General features: G+C 41.7%; 1 protein-coding gene across 1 annotated transcript; it reads left to right on the top strand.

Moving 5' to 3' along the window:
• Positions 1 to 745: 745 nt before the first annotated feature.
• On the top strand, positions 746 to 15,048 carry LOC149839420 (bifunctional pinoresinol-lariciresinol reductase 2-like). The gene is made up of 4 exons (XM_090002535.1): positions 746 to 1,149; positions 11,499 to 11,739; positions 13,862 to 14,065; positions 14,534 to 15,048. Exons 1-4 carry the CDS (start codon positions 832 to 834, stop codon positions 14,698 to 14,700), a joined length of 930 nt encoding a protein of 309 aa, XP_089858661.1. The 5' UTR covers positions 746 to 831; the 3' UTR covers positions 14,701 to 15,048.
• The last annotated feature ends 424 nt before the right edge of the window (positions 15,049 to 15,472 follow it).

Below are 15,472 nucleotides of genomic sequence, written 5' to 3'. Positions count from 1 at the left end.
TTATATATATATATATATATATATATATATATATATATATATATATATATATATATATATATATATAGAGAGAGAGAGAGAGAGAGAGAGAGAGAGAGAGAGGTCTTTGTCACGTAAGTTGCTAAAACGGGACCAACGGGGCTCCGCTTGTTTGGTAGGAACTGTCAGTGCAGGCCACAATGTGTTGGGACGTTGCAGGGTCAAAACCCAATGGTAGGTTGTGTAACCAGTGGAGGGTCTGACTAACCTCAGCTTGCCTTAAGAAAAAAGTTGCTAAAACAGTTTGTTTTCTTTTTCAAAATAAAAAAAAGCTTTGTCGGTGGAGTGGGTTCCGCCAATAATGCCTTCATGGATGGATGAGATTCTTTGTCAGTATTTTACCGACGCCTTGATGTCTGTACAGTATTTTTCATATATAAATGTAATGACTTAAGTTATTATTACGAAGCTTTGATTTTTTATTAATAGATAATAGTTTTTGTTTTCAACTAATCTGACAAACTTATGCCTTTTCAGTCATTGCTCATTTATTAAATCCTATTTTAAAAACTTCTAGCAAAAACAAAAGATTGAAGTGTATTTGCACTAGCTAACCATCTTCCACGAAACAACCGCCATTTTATAATAAAATCCCAGCCATAGTTTGTACGCTCGTACCTGCAACAGTGTAATTTTAATATTTTATTTGTCCGACTCTCCCCGGAGTCGTGCCATTAACCTTCATATGTGCACTCCGATCTCTTCCACTGCATCCCTGATAAGCAAAAAACACTAGAACAAAAGGCATTTTGGGGAGTGAGGGAGTGAGTGAGTGAGAGAGAACTAGCTGCCATGGATCCAGGCAAGGTGCTCATTGTAGGTTCCACAGGTTACATTGGCACATGGATAACCAAGGCCTGCTTGGCTTCACCCAGGCACCAAACGCTTCTGCTCATTCGGCCTCAAACCCACTCCAACATTCACAAGTTGCACCTTCTTCTCTCCTACAAGCAAGCAGGTGCCACTCTAGTGGAGGCCTCCATGGATGATCATGAAGCACTGGTCTCCATCCTCTCCACCATCGACTATGTCATCTCTGCAATGGCTGAAGTGGTGCTTGAACAACAGCTCAAACTCATCCAGGCCATAAAACAAGTTGGAACCATCAAGGTCTCTCTCTCTCTCTTTTCGTTGCCTAAAGAAATCCAGAAAGCCTAATAACAAAAAATTTGGGGTTTCATTTTCCTGTGTTGGCTCTGTGCAAAATAAAAATAAAAATTGGGGTTTCATTTTCCTGTGTTTTGGGTTTCAATGAAATCTGATGTTTACAGCTTTGGGGTTTTAGTGTTAGATTGTGAGTGGGGAAAAGACAACAACCCTCAAACATCGCCTCTACTGTGAAGCCCAACCCCACAAAATGATCGACTCTAACCTTTCCTGTCTCCCTCCTCTCTTTCTCCTCGGCCCTCTCCCTCCTTCGACTCCCGCTTTCCCTCTCCCTGTTGCTGCTTAACACCCTTGACCCCCTCCCTCCCTCTTCATTGCTCACACCGGCGACCCCAACCCCTTCCTCTTTGCTGCCCTCTCTGACACCAATTCCCCTCCCTCTTTTTGCTGATCACTTTAGCAACTCCTAACCTCCTTCCTGTTCGCTATGCACGCCGATTACCCCCAACCCCTCCCTCTTCACTGCTCACTCCGGGGAAACAACCATTCTAAAGTGAACCGTCACCGCTGCTGCAACTCGTGCGCTTCCAACGTCGCTCCGCCGGCATCGAGGGCCATCTCCATCTCCACCCGCTCTCTCTCAGTTTTTGGCTGTGACCCATGCCTGCCTCATCCCTCTTCTTCCTGGGCTTAGGTGCCACCAACCCTGTGTGTGTCAACCAGCTCTATCTTGTATCCAATTTTTCGTGACAGCGGGCGATTCCTGCGGGCCCGACAGGGTGAAAACCCTTCAGGCATGCTTTGTTGGCGCCACGCTTTGGGATCTGTTTTTCTTTCGTAGGCTTCCCAATTCGGTCGTCGGTCGGGGCTTGCAGAAGGTGAAAGCAACTTGACAGTGGTCTTTCTTCAAAAAGCTTTCTCGTTCTCGTCTTTTCTGGGTAATGCCGGGTGACTCGTGGTGCGCGGGTTGCCTTTCGCTCAACTTTCACAGGCATCATGCCTGCCTCTATTGCGCCTCGTTTAGGTCAAGGCGACACTCGGTTTTCAGGCGCTCGTGGGCGGTAGCCTCTCCTTCCTCCTTCAGACGTGCCTCTTTGTGAGTTATGCACTTTCATCGCAAAACCTTGTTCGCGCTTTGGGTCCAGATCGACAAATTGGAAGATCTTTCGTCGTCGTTTTTGGGGATTAAGATTGACTCTTTTTGGGTGTCGACGCTACCGTCACCGACCGCGCCGATGTTCTTAGGGAAGTGTTTCAGACTCAACCACCTCTGTCGCGATCGTCTCGGTGGTTCGCTCGCCCTAATGGGCCAGATCGGTTTCTGCTCCGCTTTGTTGGGTTCGCCTATCTATTATGCTGTCGTCGTCTCTAAGGGCTCTTCTTCCGGTGATTTTTGCAACTCGGGGGTGCAGGCTGCGGGCTTTGGGGTGCTTGCGATTAATTCATCTTTTTCTATTCAGCGGAGTTCGGGAATGCAGGTTACGTGCTCTGGGGTGCTTGCGATCAATTCATCTTTTTCTCTTCGGCGGATGTATTGTTTCTCTTTTTTCATCTTTTTTTGTTTTCGAGGAGATGTTAAGGCTAGAGGTCAGGCAAGCAGGCTCTTCTCGATTCTTATGCCGAGATCTCGCCTCTCCTTATTTTGGTGGTCACACTAGCACTCAGTTATCGAGTCGTACGACATCCAGTGGTTAGGGTGGGACACTTTACCGATGCCGCAGGGTCCTCATGGGCGAGCAGGGGTTTTCTTCGTCTGCTGTAATCATTTTGCTCTTCTATGGAGGTGTTGGCGTACGGGCTACCTCGGTTGCTTGGCGGTGTCTGTGCTTTTGTGTTCGTATGGGGCTTTTTGCTATCTCGGAGTGAGAGACCACCATCATCATCATATGCAGTCTCATCCTTTTTGGGCTCGTTCGAAGTCGGGCGGGCTATCAAGTGGAATGGCGGGTGTAACGGAGCATCTTTGCCTCGGTCAGGAAGATGCTTGCTGTCGTGGGAATCCTGGTGGTCTAAGTCTCGGGTTTCGATGTTGCGGATCCATTTGGTTTATCCCTACAGCGAGGTTGATGTGCATTAGGGATCGTCAGGGGTCGCCATGGCGCCTAAGGATTCTCTCGGCTTCTCTGTAGTTGCAGTATCCTCAATTTCGTTTGCTATGACCAATGGAAGGTCTGAGATTGGGCCTTTCACACGGAAGAGGTCTCATCTTTCGGAGGCTTTGTTTCTTGTTCGGGCCAACAAGTCACCTATTATTGGAGTCTCGGTCCAGCAACATTTATTCTGCAGGCTAGTTGATGAGCTTTCAGCCTTGATTTCGTCTATCACAGTCAATTGCATCGTCTGTCCGCTTCACCTGGTCTCCAACAATTTTGTAACTACACCTCTGTTAGCCGTGTATTGCAGGGCTCTGTCTGCATTGGACAACACCTCTTTTATCTGGGAGGGCGACTTCGATGGCCAAAGGGTTCCCCAAACTCGATCTATTCGTCGCTTGCGGGTTTGCCCTTTATGAGTGGTCATCTTTCATCAATTATGGGTATGTCTGTCGACGAAGCAACTTGACGTCTCGACCTAGCGCTTACCCAACCTCAGTTACTCAGCGTCGATTCTGTTATGCATGAGTCCTTGGCCGCGATCGCAAATCGTTTACTGACCTTGGTCGCAGATGATTGGCATATCACGAACGTCAGCACCCAATCTCCTTCGGTCAGGGGGTTATCTCAAACTGGGCGGGCGGGGGGGGGGGGGGGGGTCTCCCAATAAGGAGACGTCGTCGGCCTTTGCTATCTCCATCCGGCGAGTCTGGGGTTTCTCCTAGGCGGTCGGTGAGGATGCGCACTCTTCAGGGATTTTCATATTTCAAGTTATGAAGATCTTGTGTTGGAATATTTGGGGACTGAATTGCTCCTCCAAGCGTCTTTTCCTAGCGAGTTGGATTCATCAAGAAAAGCCCGATTTGATTGCACTTTGTGAAACAAAGATGACGGATATCTCGAGCTTCGTTGTCTCCGAAATTTAGCGTGGTGCAAATTTCTTCTTCAAGCCTGCGATTCAATATGCGGGAGGCCTCCTCATACTTGGGAAGCATTCTCTAGCCTTACAACAGGTGGACAAAGGAGCGTTTTCCATATCCATCGCTCTTTCCCTACCGCCAAAGACGACACCAACTGTGGTCACATTGGTGTACAGTTTCTACCGCCGCGAGGAGTTTTGGTCAGACTTGAATAAGGGCATTGCTTCATTCGATGACTAGCATATTCTGTCACCTATCGACTCAAGCATTCCGGTGACATACTCGGCTTCAATGAGGGACTTCTAAAACTTTATTCAGATGAACCAACTGTACCCCGTTCCCCATGTAGGTGAAGCTTTCTCTTAGACCGATCGACGATCTAGACCGTGCTTTCGTCTGCTCGACAGGGTGCTCATTTTGTCGAATTTGCTGAGCTCTATTAATGACATTTCATGTTACCTACTTCCACCATCTGTCTCGGACCATAGTCAGATTGTTATTCGATGAGGCCAAGGCTTCACCGGTGACAGAACCTTCAGATTTGAGCAATGGTGGCTTAAGGAGGCGAGTTTCGAGTCGTTAGTCCAACAATCTTGGAGTAGACCTTGCTATGCGGTTCGGGCGGCTACTCGATGCATGGTTAAGCTTTTTCGCCTATCCTACGATATCAAATATTGAATTATTTTCAATAAAATAAGCAAATTTCAAAATATGGAAGATTGAGAGTGCGAGTTGTCTTCTATCAATCAATTTCTCTTGGATACGACCTATATGAATGCATCAGATATTGAAAGCTTCAATGTTAGACCGACTGAGCTGGCTCTTTTATTGTAATCTTGGCGTCTAAACGATGAGATTCGCTTGAAGCAGCAATCAAGGGTGACTTGACTTAAAGCGGGTGACGGGAACACAAGGTTCTTTCATTCTTTAACATCTTATAGGTATCGAAGACATGCGATTCATTCTATATATATCAACAGTGTCTCCTTCTCTGGTGATCAGGTACTCCATGCTGTCACCAACTATTTCTCTAACCTGTATTCCTGCAGCCAAGCTGCAGGTGGTTATATGGGTACGACATTATTTTTGTCTATGGATCGGGCGCTCTCCAACTCGATTTAGGGGTTCACCGAAGAAGAAATCTTCTCGACATTGTGGGATTCGTCTGGGTGGAAGGCTCCAGGATTTGATGAGTATTCGATGGATTTCTTTCGCATATTCTGGCAATGCGTTAAGAGTGACATTCTTAGTGTCTTCGTTAAGTTTCATCGCAATGGCCGATTGCCGGTTCATTCTCACCTAGCCATTGTGTTGCTTATTCTTAAGGAGGAAGTCACATCAGACATCTCGCGGTTCTGCCCTATATCAATGTTAGGGGGTTTATATCACATTATCGCCAAGGCCTTGGCTAATAGGATGCGGTCAGTCGCTCATAGGATTTTTTTGGAGGCTCAGTTCGCTTTCATTCCTAATAGAAGGCTTCAACATTCCTTCATTTTGACCACAGAAGTATTGTACTTTCTCAAGATCAGTGGGGGGCCTTTCTTCACTCTTAAGCTTGACTTTCATAAAGTCTACGACTCAGCCGTTCATTTTCAACATGTTGGCGAACTTGGGCTTCAGTAGGCATTTCTCTAGCTAGGTGCATGAGCTGATAACCAATGCCTAGGCACATATTCAGATCAATGGGTTCTAGGAGAAACAATTCAAACTTGGTCGTGGTCTTCGACAATGATGTCCCCTGTCTCCGTTACTCTTCAACGTCGTCTCTAAAGGCCTTGTGGTTTTGGTTAAGAGGGCAGTGGAGTGTGGTCTAATTGAGCTTCTCGGTATACAGGAGTGTCGTAGTCAGATCCTGATCTACGCTGATGACATAATTATCTTTGGAAGAACTTTTATCCAACAAATGTTAAGATTCAAGCTTGTCCTTTTTTTCCTATCGATGTCAAGTCTATCCATGAACTACGATATCTACCCATGAACTACGCTAAGTGTTGTCTATTCATGGTAAATGTCCCTCCTTCAATGCTGGTCATGGCCAACAGATATTCAGGTGCTCGGTATCGGAAAACTCATTTTTTTATATGGGTCTGCTGCTTCAGATCAGTCGTGTAACTACGGTAGCCTGGAGCGCTACTCTTCAAAGGATTTAGAATAAAATATCGGGCTGACAAGCTTCCTACCTTTCCATCGCTGGTAGACTCATCAAGCACGTTCTACGTTCTTAATGCTATGCCAGATTTTTTTATGTCTATGTTCTTGATGCCTATGGGGGTTAGTAAGAATCTAGCTCGGGTTGTGACAAACTTTCTGTGGTCTGGGCGAGGTCCCAACAACAAGCTACACTTGATAGGGTGGGACACCCTTCGACTTCCTCTATATAGGGAGGTTTGGGAATCAAGGATCCCGGGCTGAAGAGTATGATACTCTTCGTGAAACAAAGTTGGCTTGCGCACCAACCTGGGTTCCTGTGTGCAAGCGTTTTTTTAGCTAAATACATGGGTGTGGAATCGTTGGTGGGGGCTACAAGCATGCGTCAACGAATAATATCAAAGCTTGGTCGATCATGGATCCAAGCATGGTCTGCGGTTCTTTCAAATAATGAAAATGTTGACTCACAGTCACAGTTCTTTGGACGCAACTATGCTCCGAACGGATCTTTTCGCTCAAAAGAATTCTACCTCGCTCTCCTTCCTTTGGGGGTGGACCGGTTCTCGGCGAGCCTGAGCTGAGGACTAATCTTACACAATCGGGTGCAAACTGACAACTTCCTCAAATCTATCGGATTTCATCTGCCGAGTAAATGTGTGGTGTGCGAGGCGGCCGAAAAATCTGTGTTTCACCTTTTTTGGGAGTGCTCTGTTTTTCAAAGGGGTCGGCGATATGAACCAACAAAGAAAATCATTCTGGGTCTTCCACATAAATCCTTCTCCAATCATTTCTATCCAATGCCATGTCCTCGATGAGGTTCAAAGCATTCATATCCTTTCCTATCATCTCCATCCAAGTCTTCCTAGGCCTATCCCGACCTCTTTTAACTAATATATTTTCCCATTTCTCCATCCTTCTAACTGGAGCATCATTTGGCCTTCGCCAAATATGTCCAAACTACCGTAAACGATTCTCTCTCATCTTATTTTCGATGGGTGCAACACCTACCTTCTGACGTATCTCCTCGTTCCGAATCTTATCTTTTATTGTATTTTCACACATCCATCTAAGCATACGCATCTCAGCTACACTCATTTTTTGAATATGATGCCTCTTAGCAGCCCAACATTCCGTACCATATAATAAAGCGGGCTTAATAGTCGTCCTATAAAACTTTTCCTTCAACCGAAATGGCATTTTTCGATCGCACAACACTCCAGTTGCACTTTTCCATTTCATCCACCCAACCTTTATCCTATGATTTACATATCCATCAATTTCTTCACACTTTTGAATGATAAATCCCAAATATTTGAAACAATCATCCACCGATATTTCTTGCTCACCAAGCTTCACTACACTCCCATCGCTACTTCGTTGCTTACTAAACCAACATTTCATATATTCTGCCTTACTCTTACTCAACTTAAAACCTCTTGCTTCCAATGTCTGTCTCCATAATTCTAACTTAGCATTAACCCCAGCTCTAGACTCATCAATCAAAACAATATAATCAACAAACAACATACACCACAACACATTTTCTTGAATTGATCTCGTAAGCTCATCCATCACTATAACAAATAGGAAAGGGCTTAAAGCAGATCTTTGATGTAACCCAACCGTTATAGGAAAATTGGTTGTCACCCCTCCACACGTGCGGACATTGGTTACTACTCCTTCATACATATCCTTAATTATACTAATGCACTTGAGAGAAACACCTTTCTTCATCATTGTCCACCAGAGAACGTCCCTAGGTACTCTATCGTATGCCTTCTCCAAATCAATAAAAACCATATGCAAATCTTTGTTCCTCTTTATTTCTCTCAGTAAGTTGTCTAAGAAGATGTATAGCTTCCATAGTTGATCTTCCAGGCATAAAACCAAATTGATTCTTCGATATCATGACAACCTTCCTCAATCTAGACTCAATCACCCTCTCCCAAAGTTTCATAGTATGACTCATGAGTTTTATACCATGATAGTTTGTGCAATCTTGTATATCACCCTTATTCTTATATAGAGGAACCAAAATACTCTTCTTCCACTCATTAGGCATCTTATTTGTTCACCAAATCTTGTTAAAAAGATTTGTCAATCATTCTAAACCTTTCTCTCCCAAGCATTTCCAAGCCTCGATAGGTATACTATCTGGGCCAACTGCTCTTCTTGATTTCATTTTCTTCAAAGCCTCTGCAATTTCTTTCTTTTGAATCTTGCGCATGAAGTCACGATTCATCTCATGAAAATGAATGGATAAATCTCCAAGATCCTGAGCATGACTTCCATTAAAAAGCTTATCAAAATAATCTTTTCATCTCTCCTTAATCTCCTCATCTTTGACTAAAACCCTCTGTGTTTCATCTTTGATACATTTAACCATACCCAGATCCCTCGATTTCCTATCTCTCATCTTTGCAAGCCTATAAATATTCTTCTCGCCCTCTTTGGTATTCAACTTGTCATAAACTTCCTTATATACCTTATCCCTCGCGTTTTGAACTACTTTTTTAGCTTCCTTCTTTGCTATCATATACTTCTTTAAATTCTCATTATCACGACTCTTAGATTTCTATAACACTCTCTTTTAACCTTAATAGCTAATTTGACATCCTCATTCCACCATGATGTATCCTTACCTAGCGATGCATCGCCTTTAGACTCACCCAATACCTCCTTAGCCACCTTTCTCATGCCACCCGCTATCTTATTCCACATTGATTATGAATCCTCCACGAGACACCAATCAGCTTCCTTAACTACATGCTCTACAAACATTCCTTGTTTAGCTCCTTTCAGTGCCCACCACTTAATTCTAGGATCTATCCTATGTCTATCCCTTTTGCGACATTGTCTAATTCTAAGATCTAAAATTAAGACTCTATGTTGTGTAGCTACACTTTCTCCCGGTATAACCTTACAATCGATGCAACAACCCCTATCTCTCTTTCTAAGTAGAAAAAAAATCTATCTGACTCGTATTAACCCCACTTTTAAATGTTATTAGGTGAGACTCCCTCTTCCTAAGCCAAGTGTTTGCTAAGATCATATCATAAGACAAACCAAAATCTAAAAACTTTTCTCCACTTTCATTTCTTTCTCCTATACCATAGCCTCCATGGATACTCTCAAATCCATCCCTACTAATGCCTACATGTCCATTAAGGTCACCGTTGATGAGAAGTTTTTCTCCATACGATATCCTTTGTACTACTTCATCTAAATCTTTCCAAAATTGACGCTTAATGAAATCATCTAAACCTACTTGAGGTGCATAAACACTAATAATAGTAATAACATCCGTACCTAATACTAATTTAATAAGTAAAATCCTATCAACCCTTCCTACGGACCTCAACTACATTATCTATAAACTCACGACTCATAACAATCCCTACTCCATTCCTATTTCTATTTATTCCTGTATACCAAATCTTATATCCCCAAGGTTCTATCACTTTTGTCTTCTCACCTACCCATTTGGTCTCTTGTAGACATAAAATATCAATCTTTCTCTTACACATAACATCTACTAACTCTACCAACTTACCAGTTAAAGACCCTATGTTCCAAGTGGCTAACTTAATTTTTTAGTCTTAGACTAACTTCTTTACCCCCATCCGTCCAACAAAGTGAGGGAACCCTTGCTTATTTGACACCACACCCGGGCGTCGGTGTGACACGTCGCTTCTGGGCGACGGCTTAGCAACCCTTGCCCATTTATCACTGCCTCCGAGCCTATAGAGTACAATGCGTCGCTCGGTAGGGAACACCTCAACGAAATTCTCATATTGGTTCATATTCATAGGGTATGACTAAGTTTTTATGCTGGCTGTCACTAGCCTACCTCAACCCTCCTCCTTTATCCGGGCTTGTGACCGGCAGTGTATAACTAAACATTTATACACAGTCGGAGTTCTGTGAACAGGTTTTTATAAGGTTTGAAAATCGATCGTCAATAATTTTCATAAATATACAAGCTGAAAAATTCACATTTTCATCAAGAGAACACAACCCAAATGTTGTTTTCTAACAAATCAACCATGCCTAATGCCTCCACATGGTCAGATTTGCGAAAAACATAAGAGTGGATAGTAGGTGCCTATCAAAGTTAGGAGCCTACTGCGAATAAATGGGGGGTTTTTGAGGTGTTTTTGGTAAATCTATCCTTACAGATGTGTTGATTTATTAGAAATCAACACATGAAAACTGTTTTTCATGATGGAAAAACATGAATTTTCAACTTGAATATTTTTTAAAATATAAGACTTAATTTTTCAAACCTTATATAAACCTACCCATGTATTCAAATTGGATGATTTAAGAGATTATTCCAATAATATTAAGCATGTAGAACACATCTGTACTGTCAAATTTGAGAAAAGCACGAAAAAAAATCTATAGGCAGCTGCAGCTACTCTCTCTCTATATATTTATATATGAGCATCATCGAACAAAAAAATTGGACAGAAATCGAACACGCCTGTGTTGCTGATTGTGCACGCAATCTGTGGCACACATGCAAAGTTAAAAGAAATACCTTTAGCAGCGGTCGCCACCCTCTTTTTTCTGTCAGGAGCTTTAGTGGTGGTTTGAGACCGCCGATAAAGCCCTTTTTACGCTACAGTTGGTGCACATTAGATGCGTCCAACGTTGTTTGATTTTTTTGGGGTTCGATGACACTTCCAACAACACACACACACACACACACACACACATATATATATATATATATATATATATATATATATATATATATAGAGAGAGAGAGAGAGAGAGAGAGAGAGAGAGAGAGAGAGAGAGAGAGACCATTGATTTTCCAAGAAAAAACCAGCTTACATAACCACGTGATCCAAAACCTGTTTCCTACTAAATAAACCTTGTAGATCGCATGGGATCTGATCTATGGAAAAAATGAAAAAAAATAATGAAACAAATGATGTTTTCTACTAGATATGGCATGTTGTCATGATCTAAAAATCTTATGGCAGAGATTTCTTCCGTCAGAATTTGGGTTGGATCCAGCTTACATAACCACGTGATCCAAAACCTGTTTCCTACTAAATAAACCTTGTAGATCACATGGGATCTGATCTATGGAAAAAATGAAAAAAAATTACTGAAACAAATGATGTTTTCTACTATAGATATGGCATGTTGTCGTGATCTAAAAATCTTATGGCAGAGATTTCTTCCGTCAGAATTTGGGTTGGATCCAGATTTCATGGAGCATGCTATTTCACCAGGCTCTGTGGTGTTCGAACAGAAAAGAAAGGTGAGGAGAGCCATTGAGGAAAGTGGAATTCCATACACTTACATGGTTGCTCACTGCTTTGCCGGTTATTTCCTATCTGGGCTGGCCAAAATCGGTCAGTTTTGGCCACCAAAAGATGAAGTACCCATCTATGGAGATGGAAGTTCTAAAGGTAAGTTTCAATTTTTCATTTGTTCTCTTTTCGGCAAAAAAAAATCATTTTTATAATTGCTACGAGCATCCTTAGCGCTTACCAATGACACCATTTTGTTCAGGTTAGCTTTTATTTTTAATATGTATTTTGATTTCCCATCCCCAGTGGTATCATTCCCGTTATCTTACTGCTTAAGAGGTTAAGAAATGTCACAAATCTTGGTATTTTTTGGGTGTGAGAAAATGCCGGAGCAAATCCAAAAATTTTTCTTTTCTCCAAAAAAATCTCATGAAAATATTGACAAGTATAAAATATACAAATAATATGAAAATAATAAAAAGTGGTCTTTATTGGGAAAGTACAAGCTAATATGGTGATATCTTCAAAATAGTTGTTTTCCTAAAAATATTGTGATATTTTCACACAATAAAGTGACTATATCATTGATATTTGTGACATTGGTTAAAACCTGTAAAACTTAGGTTGGATCCTTTTTCTAGTTTCTCAACATTTTCACAATTCTGAAGCTGTTTTCAAACCAAATCGGCATGAAATATTTCTTAGTTTCCAAAATTTGTCACTTTTGAAGCTGTTTTTAATGAATATCAACATTTATTTTGTCTTACTTTTTATTTCCTTTGCGATGTAATATACAGATTCTGGAAAGACAAAACACCGAAATGTTTAATGATATGCAATTTGTGTTCATTTTCTTTAATGAATTGGTGCTTTGCTTAACCTCAGCTTCCATATAAAAAAAAAACCAATCATGCTAGAAACCCACATAGGTGGTCCCTGGATGAAAGGTCAGGGTGCATGTATTCCCAAGTGGGCGAAAGGAGATCACGTGCAATCACGTTGCTCACAAAATGTGTGCTGCAGCACCTTGCCACCCTCCATCTGTTGTTAGGCCCCACTTCTGACAGGCTGTATCCCAAAGATGGAGGGCGGCTAGGTGGAGAGGCACATATTTTGTGTGCAATGTGATTGCACCTGATCCACCCTCTCAGTGGGCAGGGGTGACTTCAAGCGTTTTAGCAACTGGATGTCTGCCAATTTATGTTCAGTGATGGATAGGTCTGGTAAATGGGACAAACTAACCAAACAGGGCATGTTTGGGCTCAGCTCATTTATCAGTGGACTGAGCTCGTGATTCGTCTTATATTCGTGTTTAGCCGAGCTAGAGCTAGAGCTCGGCTTGTCCCTGAATGAGACAAGCTGACTCATGTAAAAACATTTCATGCTATTTATAAATGGAATATATATGTTTTATATATTAGACTTAAAATATATATCTTTTATATATTTCACTTAATAGTTCATATTTTACATATATATATATATATATTCACATGCATCACATTCTTCTTTTTAGAGTGATTGGTAGCTGCTCACATGTTAGGTGCAAAATGAACGTGCTAAATGGGTTTTTTATACTTTTTTTCATTTTATTTTTAAATTCTGATTATAGGGATCAGCTCTTGAAGCGTTCAATTCTGACACATGGGTGGGTTTTTATAAGGTTAAAAAATCAACTGTATTGTAAATTTTTGCAGTTCCAAATATTATTTTTTTATTGAAAACACATGATCCAGGTATGAATTCCTCATAAATCGACCATGCCCAACACATTTATAGGGTCGGAACTGCAAAAAAAAAATACTGGAAAAACACCAAAAAATCCATTTAGCACTTATCATTTCGCGCCTAACATTTAAGCAGCTACCAATTTCTCCTTCTCTCTTAGGAAAGCTGAGCTTCTGGCTAGACTCACTTAAAAAATAAAAAGTAAAAAAAGTGCTTATACAACAAATTTTTTTTTTTTTACTCAGAGAAACCGTCCCAAAGGTAGAGACTTAGCCGCCCTGGCTCAGGCTGCTGTACCTTGACCCCAAGGAGTCGCCCATCTTTGGCTTAAGCTGGGGGGTGATACACCCATGGGATTTGAACCTGGACTGTCAGTCAAACCAAACGGTCTAGACCCCATCCCACTACGCCAAACCCCTTGGGTGGTGCGTATACAACATTATGCATTCATGATGCACAATAAATCCTAAAAAATTGTAAAAATAGATTTGTTGTAATAAAAACTTTTATTATGCAAAGGGGACTAAATCCATCGGTTCTAATGTGGGAATAGTGGTCTGGATGGTGGAGGAAGATGTGGGAAGATACGCAGTGAAGGCCATGGATGATCCACGTACACTTAACCGCACAATCTACATGAGACCTCCAACAAACGTTAAATCTCAAATGGAGGTTGTGAACTTGTGGGAATCTCTCAGTGGGAAGACCTTGAAAAAGGAACAAGTCTCACAGCAGCAATGGCTTCAACAATTGGAAGGTAAGTAAAATCAAGGGCGACAATTACGTGTTTGAGAGTTTATTTTGTTTTGATGTGCAGCTTTTAATAGGTTGCGAACTTGTGATACTATCTGAAACCAAAACGCGATGCCTTGGATGCCATTTATCCATGTGATGAACGGAAACCCAAACACCATGTTTGAATAGCTTACTTCTCAGATCTATGCCCGACAAAAAATTTCAGTCATTCATGTTCTAGATGGACAACATCGATCTAGAACACAAAAAATGAATGGCTGAAAAACAAGAAAAAAATGGAGTTTGGGTTGAACGAAAGGTGCCTCTCTGACCTGATAGACTCAAACCAAAAATTTCCATCTGGTGGTGCATTTTGTAGTTAATGAAAATGACATTTGACTAACGATTTTACAACAATGCTTTTCTTATAACATTTTCATGCTGCTACTTTTGAGGATGAAGTTGTGTAAAATTTTCTGTGCTTGTGCAGATACCAAAATACCATGGGAAATGAGATATGCAATCTCAATTTTCTACCACATATTCTACAAGGGAGACCTCATGTCCTTCCCCGTCAACCAAGAGAATGAAGCCTCAGCACTCTATCCTGAGATCCAATACACAGATGTTGAGTCTTATCTCAGTCATTTTCTTTGAGCAGTTGTCTTTAAATGTCTCCTAAGTAATGACTTTCCCCAATAAATATAGGAGAGTGAGCTACATGAAGCCGTGTTTAGATGATAGAGATGAAACACTATTGTGTCTTGCTCGTAGTAAAAAATATTGTGAACATTTTAAAAATATCGGGAGAATTACTTATGATCACCCATAATTGGGTAGCCAATCTTGAGGCTTGTCTTTCCATAGCAGATTGTTACAAGAAGGCAAGAAAATAAGCACATAGCCCATAGACAGCAAAGGACCTTTGTAAATAATATTCACAATGACACTCTTGTTAACCAAAGCTTGAGCAACATAAACATTCCTGCACATGGAAGCACCAAATCTCAGATATCTATCTTGGACATAATGGATCTGGGTCCAATGGCCTGGTTTGACACCATTAGTGGCCTCTTAGTGGGCCACATAACGAGGAGTTAATGGGTGAAAGTTACGTGAATGTGGAGAGACCAAATTCACGTAAAGCCTATTTCCCTGTTATATAAAAGGGGTAGGCTGCCATAAAAATGATGAGAGATTCATAGCTATTAACCTACCCCCAAATACCTCAAATTTCAGGTAAGGTTTATGTGGTATAGGGTCCTGCTCACCGACGACCAAAGGCCTGGGCTCATCGTGGGCGTCGACTGTCTGAGGAGAACGTCGAGCACCCGCACTCGCACACCATGGCGTCTTGTTTTCTATGTTTGATTCTGCAGATATGCCAACATTTGGGTTATGGGCCCATGTCACGTATTTTCACTGTGCG

Source organism: Nuphar pumila, chromosome 4 (genome assembly GCF_984573655.1).
Source record: "Nuphar pumila chromosome 4, dmNupPumi1.hap1.1, whole genome shotgun sequence".
NCBI lineage: Eukaryota > Viridiplantae > Streptophyta > Magnoliopsida > Nymphaeales > Nymphaeaceae > Nuphar > Nuphar pumila.
Note: the sequence above shows the minus strand (reverse complement) of the source record. Positions and strands in the feature narration are given on the sequence as shown.

Coding starts and splice junctions, on each gene's coding strand:
- LOC149839420 (XM_090002535.1), top strand. CDS start 832: ATGGATCCAGGCAAGGTGCTCATTGTAGGTTCCACAGGTTACATTGGC. Junction 1,150..11,498: donor AACAAGTTGGAACCATCAAG/GTCTCTCTCTCT, acceptor ATCTTATGGCAG/AGATTTCTTCCGTCAGAATT. Junction 11,740..13,861: donor TGGAGATGGAAGTTCTAAAG/GTAAGTTTCAAT, acceptor ATGTGGGAATAG/TGGTCTGGATGGTGGAGGAA.